The sequence below is a fragment of the Amblyraja radiata genome, chromosome 11 (assembly GCF_010909765.2).
Source record: "Amblyraja radiata isolate CabotCenter1 chromosome 11, sAmbRad1.1.pri, whole genome shotgun sequence".
In the NCBI taxonomy this organism is placed as follows: Eukaryota; Metazoa; Chordata; class Chondrichthyes; order Rajiformes; family Rajidae; genus Amblyraja; species Amblyraja radiata.
Genome location: NC_045966.1, coordinates 12,132,246 through 12,151,182, shown reverse-complemented (window position 1 = coordinate 12,151,182; position 18,937 = coordinate 12,132,246). Strand labels below are relative to the sequence as shown.

Here is an 18,937-nt window from a genome sequence, read left to right as displayed (position 1 = left end):
TTTTGGGTCAGACTATGTATCCTTTTGCGTAACCTCTCCATGATCTCCAGATGTGCTTCTTGAGCCGTTGTGTTACTCCAGCACTTTGTGTCCCTTTGTGGCAATCTGAAGAACGGTCCTGACCCGTAACATCACCTCTCCATGTTCTCCAAAGATGATGCCTGGCCCGCTGAGTTACTTCAGCACTTTTTGGCCTCAGAGTTTATGGTGCTTGTTTCCAAACAATTTCTATTGGTGATTTTGCTTCTCTATTGACTGCCCCCCCGCTGCATGGATCGGGCATGTTTACCTCCAAAGCATCTTCTGAGATATCTATTTTGGTCAAATTTGGGTCTGTTGGTCATCCCTACATCCAATTCCACTGCCCTGGGCGGCTGCACTGTCAGCTACCAAAACCCTCAGCTGTGAAATTCCCTCCCTAACCCTTGCTATCCAGACTATTTCTTTAAACCTATCCTTGGGATGAAACTTTGTCCTAAGTTTGTTTTGTGACTCCTATTGACTTTAGTTGAATAACTTCCCAGTGTCACACCTTGGTACATGTTGTTGCATTAATGCCACCATTGAAATTAATGTTGTTAATGATTAATTAGCCACTGTGCTGAAGTCAGTCGTAGAGTCATAGTGTCACAGCGTCGAAACAGACCCTTCGGCCCAACTTGCCCACACCGGCCAACATGACCCAGTGACACGAGTCCCACCTGCCCGGGTTTGGCCAATATCCCTCTCAACCTGTCCTATCTATGTACGTGTCTAACTGTTTCTTAAACGTTGGGTCAACCTTGAACATTTTAACATTTCCCCCACCATGGGGAGTTAACTTTGAAGGAAAATGATGGAAATATTTCAGGCCACATCTGTTCCTGCGTCTTTGTGAATGTCAGAGGCATCCGAGCAGATTTGCCAGCTGGAAGATCTGAAGCAGAACTTAACTGGCGGCTCTCAAAGAATTTTGGTGAGCGGAGGTTGCCAGCAACATTGGGAAAGGCCCTCAGAGAGAAGCAGACTTAATGTTTCAGATCAGCGGCCTTTCATCTCTCTCCACAGATACAATTTGATCTGCCGAGTCTTTACAGCATTATCTAATATATTTCGGATTTTGAGCTTCCATGCTATTTTGCTTTTACGTTGAACTTGAAAAGTGCATGGGGTGGGTGGGTATCATGACTTAGAAGGAGATATCTCAGGAAAAATTCTTGATTACTGCAGTTGTCAGAGGTTATGGGGAGAAGGCAGGAGAATGGGGTTAGGAGGGAGAGATAGATCAGCCATGATTGAATGGCGGAGTAGACATGATAGCCTAAAGCCCCTGTCCCACGGCGATATTTTTCGGCGACTGCCGGCATCATATCAGTGTCACCAAAAGATTTTGAACATTTCAGCGGTGACAAAAAAAATGTTGCCACACTTGAAAAAACACCGTGCGTCATACGTCATCACGCCGCGTCACGCCGCATCACGCGCAATTTGTTCGGTGACCTGATACGTCAGTCAATGATGCCGGCAGACGCCGAGAAAATCGCCAAGTGGGACAGGCCCTTAATTCTGCTCCTATCACATGATCTTATGATCTTATTAAAAAAAAAAGTGGGATAGCTCTGAAGAAGATCCTGTGACCTAAAATGACTGAGGAAAGGTCCCAAACCAAAATGTTACCGATCCATGTTTTCCAGACATGCTGCCTGACTCGCTGCATTACACCAGCACTAACGATCATTTGGGGTGGCATGGTGGTGCAGCAGTAGAGTTGCTGCCTTACAGTGCCAGAGATCCAGGTTCAACCCTGACTACGGGTGCTGTCTGTATGGAGTTTGCACGTTCTCGCCATGACCGTGAGTTTTCCCCGGTTCCTCCAGTACTCTAAAGACGTAGAGGTTTGTAGGTTGATTGGTTCCAGTAAAGATTGTAAATTATGCCCAGTGTGTTTAGGACAGCTTTAGTGTACGGTGTATGGGGATCGCTGGTCAGCGCAGACTCGGTGGGCCAAAGGACCCGTTTCCACGCTGTATCTCTGAAACTAAACCTTTTTGGTGTAAACCAGCATCTGCAGTTCCTTGTTTCTTACTAAAATGTTAACTCTGTTTCTCTTTCAACAAATGCCGCCATGTCTCTGCAACTGGTGTTGCCTCTGCATATGATGCATTACAATGCTGAGAACGATATTCTGCACCCTATATCTTGCCCATTCCTTTACCTATTGTACTCAAGATTGGCTTCATTGTATTTATGTACAGTTTAGTTTAGTTTAGTTTAGTTTAGTTTAGTTTAGTTTAGTTTAGTTTAGCTTAGTTTAGTTTAGTTTAGAGATACAATGTGGAGACAGGCCCTTCAGCCCACCAAGCCCATGCAGACCAACAATCACCCTGAACACTAATGCCCCTGTCCCACTTAGGAAACCTGAACGGAAACCTCTGGAGACTTTGTGCCCCACCCAAGGTTTCCGTGCGGTTCCCGGAGGTTTTTGTCAGTCTCCCTACCTGCTTCCACTACCGGCAACCTCCGGCAATCACCTGCAACCTCCGGGAACCGCACGGAAACATTGGGTGGGGCGCAAAGTCTCCAGAGGTTTCCGTTCAGGTTTCCTAAGTGGGACAGGGGCATTATCCTATCTTACACAATAGGGGCAATTTACAGAAGCCAATTAACCTATAAACATGTGTATGTCTTTGGAGTGCGAGTGGAAACCTGCACGGTCACAGGGAGAACATACAAACTCCGTACAGACAGCGCCCGTAGTGAGGATTGAATCCCGGTCTCTGGTGCTGTGAGGCAGCAACTCTACCGCTGCGCCACTGTGCCACCCTGAATATTATCTGAATTGATTTGATGGCATGCAAAGCAAATCTTTTCACTGTACCTTGATACATGTACCGACAATAAACTTAACCTAACCTTATAAGTGTTCCCAGCATTGGTTTTTATTTCGTTTTTCCCCAGCATCTGAGAGTGCTTTTGACATTTATTCACTTTTTGCAGTTTTCTATTTCTTACAAGTGTCCACCGAATCTAATAATGAAGCAGGTGCACGTTGACACTGGGGTGAAAACTGTTGGGTGTGTAAAATCAAGAACAAAAAAAGCCAAAATGGACAGGAAGGGAAGAAAAGCAGGGGATTACCAGGATTATCTGACAGGAAGGTTAAGGGAGAAATCCACCGATTGATCGCTGAACTGTGAAATTGCCTCTTGGCCGAATCGAGATTTCCATGTTAGTCATGAGTAGCAACAACGACATTAGAAAACAAAAGCGGAAAAATGGAGTTTAACTTCATGTGTATATTTAGTAAAATGAAAAATAAATGAATAGAAGGTTGTCGTTTAGTTTGGAGATACAGCACGGAAACAGGCCTTTCGGCCCACCGAGTCCGCACCGACCAGCGATCCCTGCACATTAACACTATCCTATACACACTAGGGACAATTTACACATACACAAAGCCAATTAACCTGCAAACCTGTACGTCTTTGGAGTGTGGGAGGAAACCAAAGATCTCGGAGAAAACCCACGCGGTCACGGGGAGAACGTACAAACTCCGTACAGACAGCACCCGTGGTCGGGATCGAACCTGGGTCTCCAGTGCTGCAAGTGCTGTCAGGCAGCAACTTTACCGCTGCGCCACCGTGCCATAGGCCAGCATTTGGGCCGTTAACAGTGCACCTCATGCAACTGCTATTTCATGAACGATTTGCTGCATTAGATGGAAATGCATTTTTGTGCAGCAAGAGATTCTCTACTTAAACCTTATTAACATAGAACATTGAAGTAGGCTCCCTTAGTGGTCCTGCAGAAATCTACGGTATTTCGAACCAGATGCTTTGGTTGTTTCAGAAACTAGACAAATTGTTACTGGACAAATGGACACTCAAGGAACTGCAGATGCTGGAAACCTGAAGAAAACATGAACTTAGAACATAGAACATAGTATATATAGTACACTGCAGGAACAGGCCCTTCGGCCCACAGTGTTTGTGCAAACATGATACCAAGTTTAACTGATCAATCTACCTGTATACGATCCATATCTCTCATAGACACAAAGAGCTGGAGTAACTCAGCGGGACAGGCAGCATCTCTGGAGAGAAGGAATGGGTGAGGTTTCGGGTCGCGAAACATCATCCATTACTTCTCCCCAGAGAAGCTGCCTGCCCCGTTGAGTTACTCCAGCATGAGTTACTCCGCCAGTTCCGGCCAGCCTAGAATTCCAGAGCCCCGGCTGCAGGGGGGGGCAAATTCGACCCGCCGATCGGCCGCGGAAGTCCCAATGAGGTAGAGATCGGCCTCCGCACCCGACCTAGGCGCCACATTTTCGGGGGGATTTCCGGTGGGGGGAGGGGGGAATTCAAGTGTGCAACCGTACATTTTGTCCAGAGTAAAGGAGGTGCTGAACCACCAGTTGCTGACCTGGGCATTTAAACTAATACAATTACATACAGGAAATCCCCTTGTACTTGGAGTTCTGTTTGCAACTATTCATTATGATTGAAATGATTGGGGGGGTGGAAGATTGCAACCTTCACGTGGTCCGCCATGTTTCGACTAATGCAATCAATTCGACGTGCACAAATGGAAGATCAAATGGAACAAGTTGTCCAACAACTTTAGGCTGTGCACGCCACACGAAAGAAGAAGAATAAATGATTGGGGATGTGGGCTGATTTCCCAGCCTAAGAGATGGGAAATATGTAGATGTCCACACTGCCATGCAGCACTGCAAGGGGAGTCCAACTTCAGATCAGGGCCATAAGCTCTGCGGAAATTCAGGATTTCAGACTTTGATCAGATCTTGACGTTCTGCCCAGTTACATCTGCAACAGCTGGCAACTCCTGATTTTCACATGGAGGATCCTGGCCTGGAGAAGGGCTTGGAGATTTTTAACAAGTTGGGTGGCAACCACGACTCAGATTGAACATTTTAAATGGAAGCACAATGCAGTCTCTTAACAGAAGCCCAAAACCCAAAGGAGAATGGCTAATAAGTACCATTGCCGGAGAAACTCAGTGGATCAGGCAACATCTGTACAAGGTGTCTTCCTGATGGTGCGTTCCTCCTGCAGTTTTGTTTGCTCACGATTCCAACAACTGCAGTATTTTCTGTCTGTAATAATTTCAATTGGCAGTTTTGTTTACACTGTAGTCTTAGGTATATTACAGACAACCAGAGTGTATGCAATCAGTTTTGTGAACATAATTTTCTCAATCCAATAGTCACTAGTCAATAATGCTTTATTTCACAGGTACAGTATGCAACTACACAGTGAAATTCACTTTGAATATAATACACATGCTGGCACTGCCATATTTGGCGTTATTATTCAAAGTCCGGATAGCCCGCACACTCGATGTATTAGCACAGGAACATAGAAACATACAAAATAGTTCCAGGGGTAGTCAATTCGGCCAATATTATCATGGCTGATCATCCAGAATTAGTACCCTGTACCTACTTTCTCCCTGTATCCCTTGATTCCATCAGCCCCAAGAGCTATATCTAAGTCTCTCTTCAATACGTCTAGTGAATTGGCCTCCACTGCCTTCTGTGGCAGAGAATTCCACAGATCCACAACTCTCTCGCTGAAAAAGTGTTTCCTTTATCTGGAGTATAGAAGTTGGGAGGTCATGTTGCAGTTGTATAAGATGTTGATGAGACCACATGTAGAATATTGTGTTCAGTTCTGGGCACCATGTTATAGGGAAAATATTGTCAAGCTTGAAAGGGTTCAGAAAGATTTACCAGGAATAGAGGGTGTGAGCTATAGGGAGAGGTTGAGTAGGCTGGTCTCTATTCCATTGAGTGCTGGAGGATGAGGGGGGATCTTATAGAGGTGTAGAAAATCATGAGAAGCAGGATCAGGTAGATGCACAGAGTTTCTTGCCCAGTGTGGGAATCGAGGACCAGAGGACATAGGTTCAAGGTGAAGGGGAAAATATTTAATAGGAATCCAAGGGGTAACTTTTTCACACAAAGGATGGTGAGTGTATGGAACAAGCTGCCAGAGGAGGTAGTTGAGGCTGGGATTATCCCATCGTTTAAGAGACAGTACATAGGTAGGACAGGTTTAGAGGGGTATGGACCGAGCGCAGACAAGTGAGACTAGTGTAGCTGGGTCATTGTTGGCCAGTGTAGGCAGGTTGGGAAAAATTTATTCCTATGAAGAAAAAAAGGGGTAAGGGTATGAACAGTCAGCCATGGCTCAGTAAAACTATAAAGGATAGTATTCGGCTGAAGGCAAGGGCATATAAGGTAGCCAGAGATAGTGGAAGGGTAGAGGATTGGGAAGCATTTAAAGGTCAGCAAAAAATAACTAAGAGATTAATTAAGACGGGGAAAATAGACTATGAAAGGAATTTAGCGAACAACATAAAAACTAATAGTAAGAGTTTTTATAGCTATATAAAAAGAAAAAGGGTGGCTAAGGTGAACGTTGGTCCATTGGAGGGTGAGACTGGAGAGTTGTTGGTGGGGAACATGGAAATGGCAAAGGCATTAAACGAGTATTTTGTATCAGTCTTCACCATAGAAGACACAAAAAATATTCCAACGCTGGATAAACAGGGGGCGGTAGGAATGGAGGAGCTAAATACTATTAAGATCACTAAGGAGGTGGTATTAGGGAAATTAATGAGACTGTAGGAGGATAAATCCCCTGGGCCTGATGGATTACATCCAAGGGTCTTGAGGGAGATAGCGGTGGGGATTGTGGATGCATTGGTGATAATTTTCAAAAACTCCCTGGAGGCGGGAACGGTCCCAGTGGATTGGAAAATGGCCAATGTAACACCTATATTTAAAAAAGGAAGTAAACAGAAGGCGGGTGACTATAGACCGGTTAGTCTAACATCGGTGGTGGGTAAAATGTTAGAGACAATTATTAAAGAAACACTAACGGGGCACTTGGATAAACATGACTTCATCGGACAGAACCAGCATGGTTTTGTGAAGGGGAAATCCTGTTTAACGAATCTGCTCGAATTCTTTGAGGAAGTGACAACCCGGGTGGATAAAGGGGAACCGGTGGATGTGGTATACTTGGACTTCCAAAAGGCTTTTGACAAGGTGCCACATAAGAGACTATTGCTAAAAATAAAAAATTATGGGATTGGGGGTAATATATTAGCATGGGTAGAGGATTGGCTAACAAATAGGAAGCAGAGAGTGGGGATAAATGGTTCATACTCGGGATGGCAACCGGTAACTAGCGGGGTTCCGCAAGGGTCGGTGCTGGGACCCCAGTTGTTCACAATTTATATAAATGATTTGGAGGAGGGAACCAAGTGTAATATATCAAAATTTGCGGACGATACAAAAATGGGAGGAAAAGTAGGGGATGAGGAGGATAGGAAGAGTCTGCAAAAGGATATAGATAAGCTAGGTGAGTGGGCAACAACTTGGCAGATGAAATTTAATACTAATAAATGTGAAGTCATTCACTTTGGGAAAAAAAATGATAGGGCAAGTTATTTTCTAAATGAGGAGGAGCTGCGTTGTAATGCAACGCAAAGGGATCTAGGGGTATTAGTACATGAATCACTAAAAGTCAGTATGCAGGTGCAGCAAGCAATCAGGAAGGCCAATGGAGTTTTGGCCTTTATTGCTAGGGGGATTGAGTATAAAAACACGGAGGTCTTGCTGCAGCTGTACACAGTATTAGTGAGACCACATTTGGAATACTGTGTACAGTTCTGGGGTCCATACTTAAGAAAGGATGTACTAGCCCTGGAGGCAGTGCAGCGAAGGTTTACAAGATTAATTCCTGCAATGAGGGGATTGACATATGAGGAAAGGTTAAGTAAGCTGGAACTCTACTCTTTGGAGTTTAGAAGAATGAGAGGCGATCTCATTGAAACATATAAGATCGTGAGGGGCCTTGATCGGGTGGATGCACCGAGGATGTTCCCAATGATCGGGGAAACTAGAACTAGGGGACATAGTTGCAGAATAAGGGGGGGCTCTTTTAAAACTGAGATGAGGAAGAACTTCTTCACCCAGAGGGTGGTTAATTTATGGAATTCACTGCCCCAGGGAGCAGTGGAAGCAGAAACGTTAAATATATTTAAGTCTAGAGTAGATGGTTTTTTAGCTGCCAAGGGGATAAGGGGCTACGGGGAGAGGGCAGGGATATGGACCTAGGTATGGTTAGTATAGTAAGACCTGAGTGATCTCCTGGATAAGTGTCGATCGCCTGGATTGGGGTCGGAGAGGAATTTCCCGGATTTTTTTCCCGAATTGGACCTGGGTTTTTATCCGTTTTTTTGCCTCCCCCAGGAGATCACGCGGTTCTTGGGGTGGAGAGGGGTGATAGCGGTATAAAGGGGAGGGTAGTGTCTTGTGTTCTGTGTCTTGTGTCTACTGTTTGTGGGTGAGTGTGTCTGTTTAGTGTTCAGCCATGAGCGAATGGCGGTGCGGGCTCGACGGACCTGGTGGTCTACTCTCGCACCTACTTTCTATGTTTCTATGTTATGGGCCGAAGGGCCTGTTTCCACACGGTATCAGTCTATGACTCTATGACACTATGGAGAATACCTGCATGGTCACGGGCAGAACGTGCAAACTCCATAGACACAGCACCCGCAGTCAGGATCGAACCCGGGTCTCTGGCACTGTGAGGTAGTAATACTACAGCTACGCCACTGTCCCGCCCTGAGTATTATCTGATTTCTTTGGATAGCATGTTCCCGTGATCTGATGTCCCTCACCTCTTCTCGCCCGGCCATCTTTGCGTCCCGGGGGCGCCTCCTGCAGCCCACCTGAAGGCGCTGGAGGCGTGACCCCGTTTCACCCTCCCATTGGTCTTCTCAATCATCTCTGGAACAGGAGCGAGCAGTCACGATTGTTGAAAAGTCCAGATCTGGAGACCTGTCAAATCAAACTGAAATGAAAGGACTAATGCTAAATTAAAATCACAAGCGCACAATAGTAGGAAAAGAGCATATACCGTACAGGTGAAATGGAGTTAAAGGGGGAGGAGTGTTAGGTATGGGATAATTAGGATAAGTATGTAGCCCTGTGTAACTTCATATTAGTTTTTCTTATTAAGAAATGTATATAAGTTTTGCTGTGAATATGTGTTCTGCATTTGATTTGTTGTTAATGAGTTAGATCATTTTTCCTGTGTGGTGATTGGTTTGGGTGCGGGAGCTGGAATTGTGGGTAATCGAAGTCCAGGAGAGAGACAGAAGAAGCCTAGGCTAACTGCTACCCCTTCAGCTCGGAGGGTGGATTAAAGACTGTCGCTGTATGGACTTTGTGATTACGAGGAGAGTGAGAGCAGCGGTTAGCTGAGCCCTGGAGACAACGAGGGAGAAGGAAGATTTCTGCCACATGGGGTCCTCTCTGGTCAGCCAACTCCCCGCCATCTTGTGAGCTTCTGCACTGTGCACTTGTCGGCTTCCACTGTATTTGGCCGCGACGCTCTCCAGCTTCGACCAGGCCTGCAACTTGGGGTTATTCTTGTTTTGTTTTTAATGTTGCCGGCTTGTGTGAGTGAGTGTGTGGGCCCACATAGTAATTAATACTTAAAGGTACTATAAAATATTGATTTATTGAGTGTTGTTTTTTTTTGAATATCTGTGTGAGAAACACCAGTAAAACACCATATTTTTGGTTATTGATATTTTATTTTGTATTCCCCTGACCAACATATCATTTATTTTAATAAATAGAATAAATGTGAAGGTAATTCATTGGAACATAGTTGTCAGTTGATTTATTTTAACTGTTTCTACAGTAGGGTATACCATTTAATATTGAAATTAAAGGTGCCCTATTGTCCAAATTAAGAGAGTGCATAAATACTTAAATTAAGGGTTAACTAACACCTATAAGGGAATTAAAGTTTACAAACCTGGGGCGCAGCTCATGTAGAGGGCAAAGAAGCGCTACACAAAATGGAGGCATCGCTGAGATTGATTCCCATTTCATTTACTGTTAATTTTTGCCTTTAAGAAGTGTTTTTGTTTCCTGACTTTTGTATTAAAGTGCCTATAGCAGTTGTAGTATAATGGCTACTCAAGTAGACGCTCAGTTAGCAGCTAAGCTTCATCGCTGGTGTAGTGAAGCATGCTTAGACCCAAACCATGCTTTTGTCCTGTTTGACGTGCCGACTAATACTGACCAAGCAGACATTGAAGAGACTGTTCAGACAGTAAAGGCACTTGGGAGAGTAAAGGTACGGGACGTCCAAAGTGACATTCAGACTGGCAGCAACATGGTACTCTGTGAATGCCTCATGGTACTCTTGAAGTTGTACAGCCAGATCGCATTCCCCCCCAACTGCAGCCAGTGAAGGGAGGCTCAGAATGGAAAATGTTCCTCTTCAATGAACCTGTGAGCCCAGCTGAAGATTTTTTAGCTAGGCTAAACAAACTAATGACTGATGAAGGAAAATCAGTAAATGATGTTCAAGCCATGCTGACTACAGAGACTCCACAAGGAAGCTCCCCAGAGTCCATCATCCGAGCAGTGGGAGACCAGTTGGGAAAAACGATGAGACCTACCAGTGAGAACAATGCATTTCGACGTCTGCGGATGTTCTCTGGAAACCTTCCCACACCGCCAGGAGAGGAGAGCCTTGACCATTGGCTCGAACAAGCCTATCAAATGATTGAAGAATGTGACTGCTCTGAACGTGAGAAACGAAAGAGAATAGTCGAGAGCTTAAAGGGGCCGGCCCTGGAAATAATTCAGGCTGTACGACTAAACAACCCAGATGCTAGCCCTGACTGCTATGTAAAGGCCTTGGAAAGTGCCTTTGGCACGCCTGTGTCAGGAGAAGACTTATATTTTGCCTTCAGGAGCCTTCACCAACAGTCTGGTGAAAAGCTCTCTGACTTTTTAAGGAGGCTGGAACGCTCATTGATCAAAGTAGTGCAAAAAGGAGGCCTTCTCAGCCACAGAGCCGATCATGCTCGAATTCACCAACTCATTAGAGGTGCTACTGACTCTGATATGATGCTGTTACAGCTGAGATTGAGAGAAAGAAAAGAGAAACCTCCTACCTTCTTAAAGCTCCTAAATGAGATTCGTGAAGAGGAGGAATATGAGACAGCTCGACGAAAATTAACTACAACAGTAAGACAAGTACAAGTCAGAGACCAAGCCAATACCAAAGCTACAGAAGACCAAAAGTCAAAGGCAACGATGAGGTTCACTCTCTGAGAATAAACACTGTTCGTTCTGAACAATCCCCATCACCTTGTAATCCACCAATGGATGTGGTCGGCCAAGTGAAATGGCAGGGCCCTGGGACTCTAAGAATCCCACCTGGAGGAGCACACTATGCTGTCTGTGAAGTGGAGAAGCAGCAACCTATGGATAAAAGCATCCTAATGGTGGAGGCTGATGAAAGTACCAACCTTCCTGCTGGTGTGCTGGCTCCGCCAGTAGTCCTGCCACCCTCAGCTATGGATACCAAGGGCTTCACACTCATGCTGTGAAATGAATCTCAAAAAGATTCCCCAGTGCTAGCCCAAGTGTACCTGGTTGACTCTGTCATTGAGCCAAAGAAGTCTCCGAAAACAATGTCAATTGGTCCTGAGCTCTTCAATTTTGGGGATTCACCCATTCCCGAAGCATGGAGAGCTAGGTTAGCCAACAAGTTGTCAGAGAGAGCTGATGTATTCTCATTGGAGGAATGGGATGTGGGTCTAGCGAGAGGTGTGACACACCACATAAGACTCAGAGACTCTAGACCATCCAGAGAGAGATCCCGCAGAATCGCATCTGCAGACATTGAGGATGTTCGGCGCCATCTCCAAGAACTGCTGGCAGCCGGAATAATCAAAGAATCCCGAAGTCCGTATGCCTCTCCCATTGTCATAGTGAGGAAGAGGAATGGCAAAGTGAGAATGTGCATTGACTATCGTCTGCTGAACTCCAGAACCATCCCAGACCAGTACACCATGCCGCGCATATATGATGCACTTGATTGTCTGACTGGCAGTAAATGGTTCTCTGTGCTGGATTTGAGAAGCGGATATTACCAAGTGGAAATGTCTGAGGCAGACAAAGAAAAGACAGCCTTTATTTGCCCTCTTGTTTTTTTCCAGTTTGAGCGGATGCCCCAAGGCATCACAGGTGCTCCTGCAACCTTTCAAAGATTGATGGAGAAGGCTGTAGGAGACATGAACCTGATCCAAGTTCTTGTGTATCTTGATGATATCATAGTGTTTGGAAAAACACTAGAGGAACACGAAGAACATCTCCTCAAAGTTTTGGATGGGCTGGAGGAATGTGGACTCAAGATCTCCATTGACAAATGCCAATTCTGTCTACCAAAAGTGAAATTCCTGGGGCACATTGTCTCCGCCGCCGGCGTCGCAACCGACCGGGAGAAAGTTAGTGCCGTCACCAATTGGAAGAAACCCATTGACCTAAAGCCCCTGAGGTCGTTTCTAGGATTTTGTGGGTACTATCGGCGGTTCATTGAGAACTACTCTGCCACTGTCCGCCCTCTCACAGACCTAACTAAAGGGTACCCTCCAGCTCAACGCAAAAACAAAAACAAAGCCACCTTCAAGGACAAGAAAGACTACTTTAAAGTCTCAGAGCCTTTCAGCGACCGTTGGACCTCAGCTTGTGATGACGCCTTTTACACCATCATCCACAAGCTCACGCATGCTCCTGTGTTGGCTTTCGCGGACCCGACAAGGCCCTACATATTGCATGTAGACGCAAGCCTGAATGGCCTGGGAGCTGTGTTGAATCAAGAGCATCCTGAAGGACTCCGTCCAGTTGCTTTCGCCAGTCGCAAGCTCAGCCAGTCAGAGCGGAACTATCCCATCCACCAGCTAGAATTTCTAGCTTTGAAGTGGGCTGTAGTCGATAAGTTCCATGATTATTTGTATGGCACCAAATTCACTGTGAGAACGGATAATAATCCGCTCACGTATGTGTTAACCACTGCCAGGCTTAACGCCACAGGCCACAGGTGGCTAGCTGCCCTCTCCACCTATGACTTCAATGTTCAGTATAAGCCTGGTCGTGAAAACATTGATGCGCACTTGCTTTCCAGAAATCATCAGGAGACAGAGGATGGATGGGTGGATGTTCCTACTTCTGGGATGAAAGCTCTCTGCCGAAGAATCGCTGCATGTGGTCCCGGCGAAAGCACCACTAGATGTGTCGACCAACTAGGTGCTTCCCCCGATGCTATTCCTGCGATGGAATCCCACACAGATTCCAACCTCACTCAAGTGGAGGGAAATGAGCTTGAGCAGTTGAGCCGTAAAGAACTGATAGAGGCCCAGAGATTAGACCCTGTCATCAGTGTGGTAATGTCTCAAGTGAAGCTAGGCAAATGTGACCCAGCTCCTAAACATCCAAATGCTGATGTCGCCTTGCTGCAGCGAGAAAGTTCCAAGCTTCGGATAAAGTGTGACCTCCTGTACAGAGTCATTAAGAGACCCTCTGGAAGAGAGGTGAGTCAGCTTATCTTACCTGCTCAGTACAAATCAATGGTTCTGAAGTCCATGCACGACGACATTGGTCACCTCGGCATTGAAAGAACCACAGAGCTTGTCAGAAACCGATTTTACTGGCCCAAAATGGCCTCTGAGATTGCAACCTACATCCAGAACTGTGGGAGATGTGTGGCCCGGAAGTCCCTTCCACACAGAGCTGCCCCTATGCAACAGATCACGAGTAATGGACCGTTGGACTTGGTCTGCATGGATTTCCTTTCTATTGAGCCCGACTCCAAAGGCATTGCCAATGTGCTGGTCATCACAGATCATTACACAAGGTATGCTCAGGCATTCCCGACCAAAGATCAAAAGGCCCTCACCGTGGCTAAAGTCCTCTTTGAAAAGTTCTTTGTTCACTACGGACTGCCAGCCCGCATCCACTCAGATCAGGGTCGCGACTTTGAGAGCAAAATTATCAAAGAGCTCCTGACCATGCTGGGCGTTCGCAAGTCGAGAACCTCTCCGTACCACCCTCAGGGAGACCCCCAACCTGAGAGATTCAATCGTACTCTCCTGTCCATGCTTGGCACCCTTGATCCAGCTCTAAAGCCCAAATGGAGCCAACATATAAGCCAGCTAGTGCATGCTTATAACAGCACCCGAAATGATGCAACAGGGTGCTCACCCTACTTTTTAATGTTCGGGAGAGAGGCGCGGCTACCAGTGGATCTTTGTTTTGGCATTGGTTGGGAGGAAGAGGATGGTCTTAAGCATCACCAATATGTGGCCAAAATGAAAAAAGAGTTGCGGGATGCTTACCAGCTAGCAGCTGAAGCAGCTTCCAAAAACCATGAACGGAACAAAAGACTCTATGATGCAAGAGTGAGAAATCAGACACTGCAAGAAGGAGACCGTGTCCTGGTTCGCAATCTTGGCATCACTGGAAAACACAAGCTACAGGACAGATGGAACCCCTTGCCCTATGTGGTGATAGCACAGTTGCCCAATCTTCCGGTGTATTGTGTGAAACCAGAGAGAGGAACAGGCATAGTGAAAACAATGCACAGAGATCACTTGCTTCCCATTGGTTACTTGGTAAGACTGCCTACTCCTGCAGAGAGGAAAACACAACCAAAGAAACCAGTAACCAGAGCACAGAAAGCCAAGTGTCAAGCCCAAAACCCAGAACATGTGAGTCAAGAGCCACCGACTTCAGAGTCTGAAGAGGAGAGTAATTACTACTTACCCCAGCTAAAGCTTTGTCTACGTCCGCAAACCCAAACCCCAGAACATGTGAGTCAAGAGCCACCGACTTCAGAGTCTGAAGAGGAGAGTAATTACTACTTACCCCAGCTAAAACTCTGTCTACGTCCGCAAACCCAAGGCCTGGAGGCTGAACACAGACATGGTCCGGTCATGATAGATACAGCTATCAGCGTCTGCTCCAATGATCATGACTCACCTGAAGAGGAGGATCAAGTGGATGAACTGCCAGTAGCAACAGAAGATCTGGAAGAACCCTTACAGCCACACCAAGACTCTGTGGTGGACACAGAGCTGGGGGAGGGAGACGTCCCCACCCCTAGCACCTCGGCTGTGGTTGCTGAGTCCTCCCAGACACCCTGTGCCAGACGGCTTGTGAAACCTGTCCTACGCCTCAGTTATGACAAACTTGGACAGCCGACTGACAGTCCTGTGACGATAGTTTATAGAGGCCTGATTATTCAAATATGCTGTGACACAGAGACCACAGACACTAGTGAACCAAGATTAACGTTAAGTTCAGAATCCATCTAAAGAGCCCAAGTAAGCAGATGTGTTTAGTGCACAGTAGGTTAGCCTGATAGGGACATCAGACGTTTAGCAGGGGGAGGGTGTAGCCCTGTGTAACTTCATATTAGTTTTTCTTATTAAGAGATTTATATAAGTTTTGCTGTGAATATGTGTTCACAAAATTTGATTTGTTGTTAATGAGTTAGATCATTTTTCCTGTGTGGTGATTGGTTTGGGGGCGGGAGCTGGAATTGTGGGTAATCGAAGTCCAGGAGAGAGACAGAAGAAGCCTAGGCCAACTGCTACCCCTTCAGCTCGGAGGGTGGATTAAAGACTGTCGCTGTATGGACTTTGTGATTACGAGGAGAGTGAGAGCAGCGGTTAACTGAGCCCTGGAGACAACGAGGGAGAAGGAAGATTTCTGCCACATGGGGTCCTCTCTGGTCAGCCAACTCCCCGCCATCTTGTGAGCTTCTGCACTGTGAACTTGTCGGCTTCCACTGTATTTGGCCGCGACGCTCTCCAGCTTCGACCAGGCCTGCAACGTGGGGTTATTCTTGTTTTGTTTTTAATGTTGCCGGCTTGTGTGAGTGAGTGTGTGGGTCCACATAGTAATTAATACTTAAAGGTACTGTAAAATATTGATTTATTGAGTGTTGTTTTTTTTTGAATATCTGTGTGAGAAACACCAGTAAAACACCATATTTTTGGTTATTGATATTTTATTTTGTATTCCCCTGACCAACATATCATTTATTTTAATTAATAGAATAAATGTGAAGGTAATTCATTGGAACATAGTTGTCAGTTGATTTATTTTAACTGTTTCTACAGTAGGGTATACCATTTAATATTGAAATTAAAGGTGCCCTATTGTCCAAATTAAGAGAGTGCATAAATACTTAAATTAAGGGTTAACTAACACCTATAAGGGAATTAAAGTTTACGAACCTGGGGCGCAGCTCATGTAGAGGGCAAAGAAGCGCTACACAAAATGGAGGCATCGCTGAGATTGATTCCCATTTCATTTACTGTTAATTTTTGCCTTTAAGAAGTGTTTTTGTTTCCTGACTTTTGTATTAAAGTGCCTATAGCAGTTGTAGTATAATGGCTACTCAAGTAGACGCTCAGTTAGCAGCTAAGCTTCATCGCTGGTGTAGTGAAGCATGCTTAGACCCAAACCATGCTTTTGTCCTGTTTGACGTGCCGACTAATACTGACCAAGCAGACATTGAAGAGACTGTTCAGACAGTAAAGGCACTTGGGAGAGTAAAGGTATGGGACGTCCAAAGTGACATTCAGACTGGCAGCAACCTGGTACTCTGTGAATGCCGTGAAGTTGTACAGCCAGATCGCATTCCCCCCCCAACTGCAGCCAGTGAAGGGAGGCTCAGAATGGAAAATGTTCCTCTTCAATGAAACTGTGAGCCCAGCTGAAGATTTTTTAGCTAGGCTAAACAAACTAATGACTGATGAAGGAAAATCAGTAAATGATGTTCTAGCCATGCTGACTACAGAGACTCCACAAGGAAGCTCCCCAGAGTCCATCATCCGACCAGTGGGAGACCTGTTGGGAAAAACGATGAGACCTACCAGTGAGAACAATGCATTTCGACGTCTGCGGATGTTCTCTGGAAACCTTCCCACACCGCCAGGAGAGGAGAGCCTTGACCATTGGCTCGAACAAGCCTATCTAATGATTGAAGAATGTGACTGCTCTGAACGTGAGAAACGAAAGAGAATAGTCGAGAGCTTAAAGGGGCCGGCCCTGGAAATAATTCAGGCTGTACGACTAAACGACCCAGATGCTAGCCCTGACTGCTATGTAAAGGCCTTGGAAAGTGCCTTTGGCACGCCTGTGTCAGGAGAAGACTTATATTTTGCCTTCAGGAGCCTTCACCAACAGTCTGGTGAAAAGCTCTCTGACTTTTTAAGGAGGCTGGAACGCTCGTTGATCAAAGTAGTGCAAAAAGGAGGCCTTCTCAGCCACAGAGCCGATCATGCTCGAATTCACCAACTCATTAGAGGTGCTACTGACTCTGATATGATGCTGTTACAGCTGAGATTGAGAGAAAGAAAAGAGAAACCTCCTACCTTCTTAAAGCTCCTAAATGAGATTCGTGAAGAGGAGGAATATGAGACAGCTCGACGAAAATTAACTACAACAGTAAGACAAGTACAAGTCAGAGACCAAGCCAATACCAAAGCTACAGAAGACCAAAAGTCAAAGGCAACGACGAGGTTCACTCTCTGAGAATAAACACTGTTCGTTCTGAACAATCCCCATCACCTTGTAATCCACCAATGGATGTGGTCGGCCAAGTGAAATGGCAGGGCCCTGGGACTCTAAGAATCCCACCTGGAGGAGCACACTATGCTGTCTGTGAAGTGGAGAAGCAGCAACCTATGGATAAAAGCATCCTAATGGTGGAGGCTGATGAAAGTACCAACCTTCCTGCTGGTGTGCTGGTTTCGCCAGTAGTCCTGCCACCCTCAGCTATGGATACCAATGGCTTCACACTCATGCTGAGAAATGAATCTCAAAAAGATTCCCCAGTGCTAGCCCACGTGTACCTGGTTGACTCTGTCATTGAGCCAAAGAAGTCTCCGAAAACAATGTCAATTGGTCCTGAGCTCTTCAATTTTGGGGATTCACCCATTCCCGAAGCATGGAGAGCTAGGTTAGCCAACAAGTTGTCAGAGAGAGCTGATGTATTCTCATTGGAGGAATGGGATGTGGGTCTAGCGAGAGGTGTGACACACCACATAAGACTCAGAGACTCTAGACCATCCAGAGAGAGATCCCGCAGAATCGCATCTGCAGACATTGAGGATGTTCGGCGCCATCTCCAAGAACTGCTGGCAGCCGGAATAATCAAAGAATCCCGAAGTCCGTATGCCTCTCCCATTGTCATAGTGAGGAAGAGGAATGGCAAAGTGAGAATGTGCATTGACTATCGTCTGCTGAACTCCAGAACCATCCCAGACCAGTACACCATGCCGCGCATAGATGATGCACTTGATTGTCTGACTGGCAGTAAATGGTTCTCTGTGCTGGATTTGAGAAGCGGATATTACCAAGTGGAAATGTCTGAGGCAGACAAAGAAAAGACAGCCTTTATTTGCCCTCTTGGTTTTTTCCAGTTTGAGCGGATGCCCCAAGGCATCACAGGTGCTCCTGCAACCTTTCAAAGATTGATGGAGAAGGCTGTAGGAGACATGAACCTGATCCAAGTTCTTGTGTATCTTGATGATATCATAGTGTTTGGAAAAACACTAGAGGAACACGAAGAACGTCTCCTCAAAGTTTTGGATGGGCTGGAGGAATGTGGACTCAAGATCTCCATTGACAAATGCCAATTCTGTCTACCACAAGTGAAATTCCTGGGGCACATTATCTCCACCGCCGGCGTCGCAACTGACCGGGAGAAAGTTAGTGCCGTCACCAATTGGAAGAAACCCATTGACCTAAAGCCCCTGAGGTCGTTTCTAGGATTTTGTGGGTACTATCGGCGGTTCATTGAGAACTACTCTGCCACTGTCCGCCCTCTCACAGACCTAACTAAAGGGTACCCTCCAGCTCAACGCAAAAACAAAGCCACCTTCAAGGACAAGAAAGACTACTTTAAAGTCTCAGAGCCTTTCAGCGACCGTTGGACCTCAGCTTGTGATGACGCCTTTTACACCATCATCCACAAGCTCACGCATGCTCCTGTGTTGGCTTTCGCGGACCCGACAAGGCCCTACATATTGCATGTAGACG

General features: G+C 46.0%; 2 protein-coding genes across 2 annotated transcripts; both read left to right on the top strand.

Annotated features, from left to right (window-relative positions):
- Positions 1-10,303: 10,303 nt before the first annotated feature.
- Positions 10,304-11,155, top strand: LOC116978769 (paraneoplastic antigen Ma1 homolog). The gene has a single exon (XM_033030071.1). It carries the CDS (start codon positions 10,304-10,306, stop codon positions 11,153-11,155), a length of 852 nt encoding a protein of 283 aa, XP_032885962.1.
- A 5,421-nt stretch (positions 11,156-16,576) lies between these two features.
- On the top strand, positions 16,577-17,428 carry LOC116978768 (paraneoplastic antigen Ma1 homolog). The gene has a single exon (XM_033030070.1). The coding sequence runs from the start codon at positions 16,577-16,579 to the stop codon at positions 17,426-17,428; it is 852 nt and encodes a 283-aa protein (XP_032885961.1).
- The last annotated feature ends 1,509 nt before the right edge of the window (positions 17,429-18,937 follow it).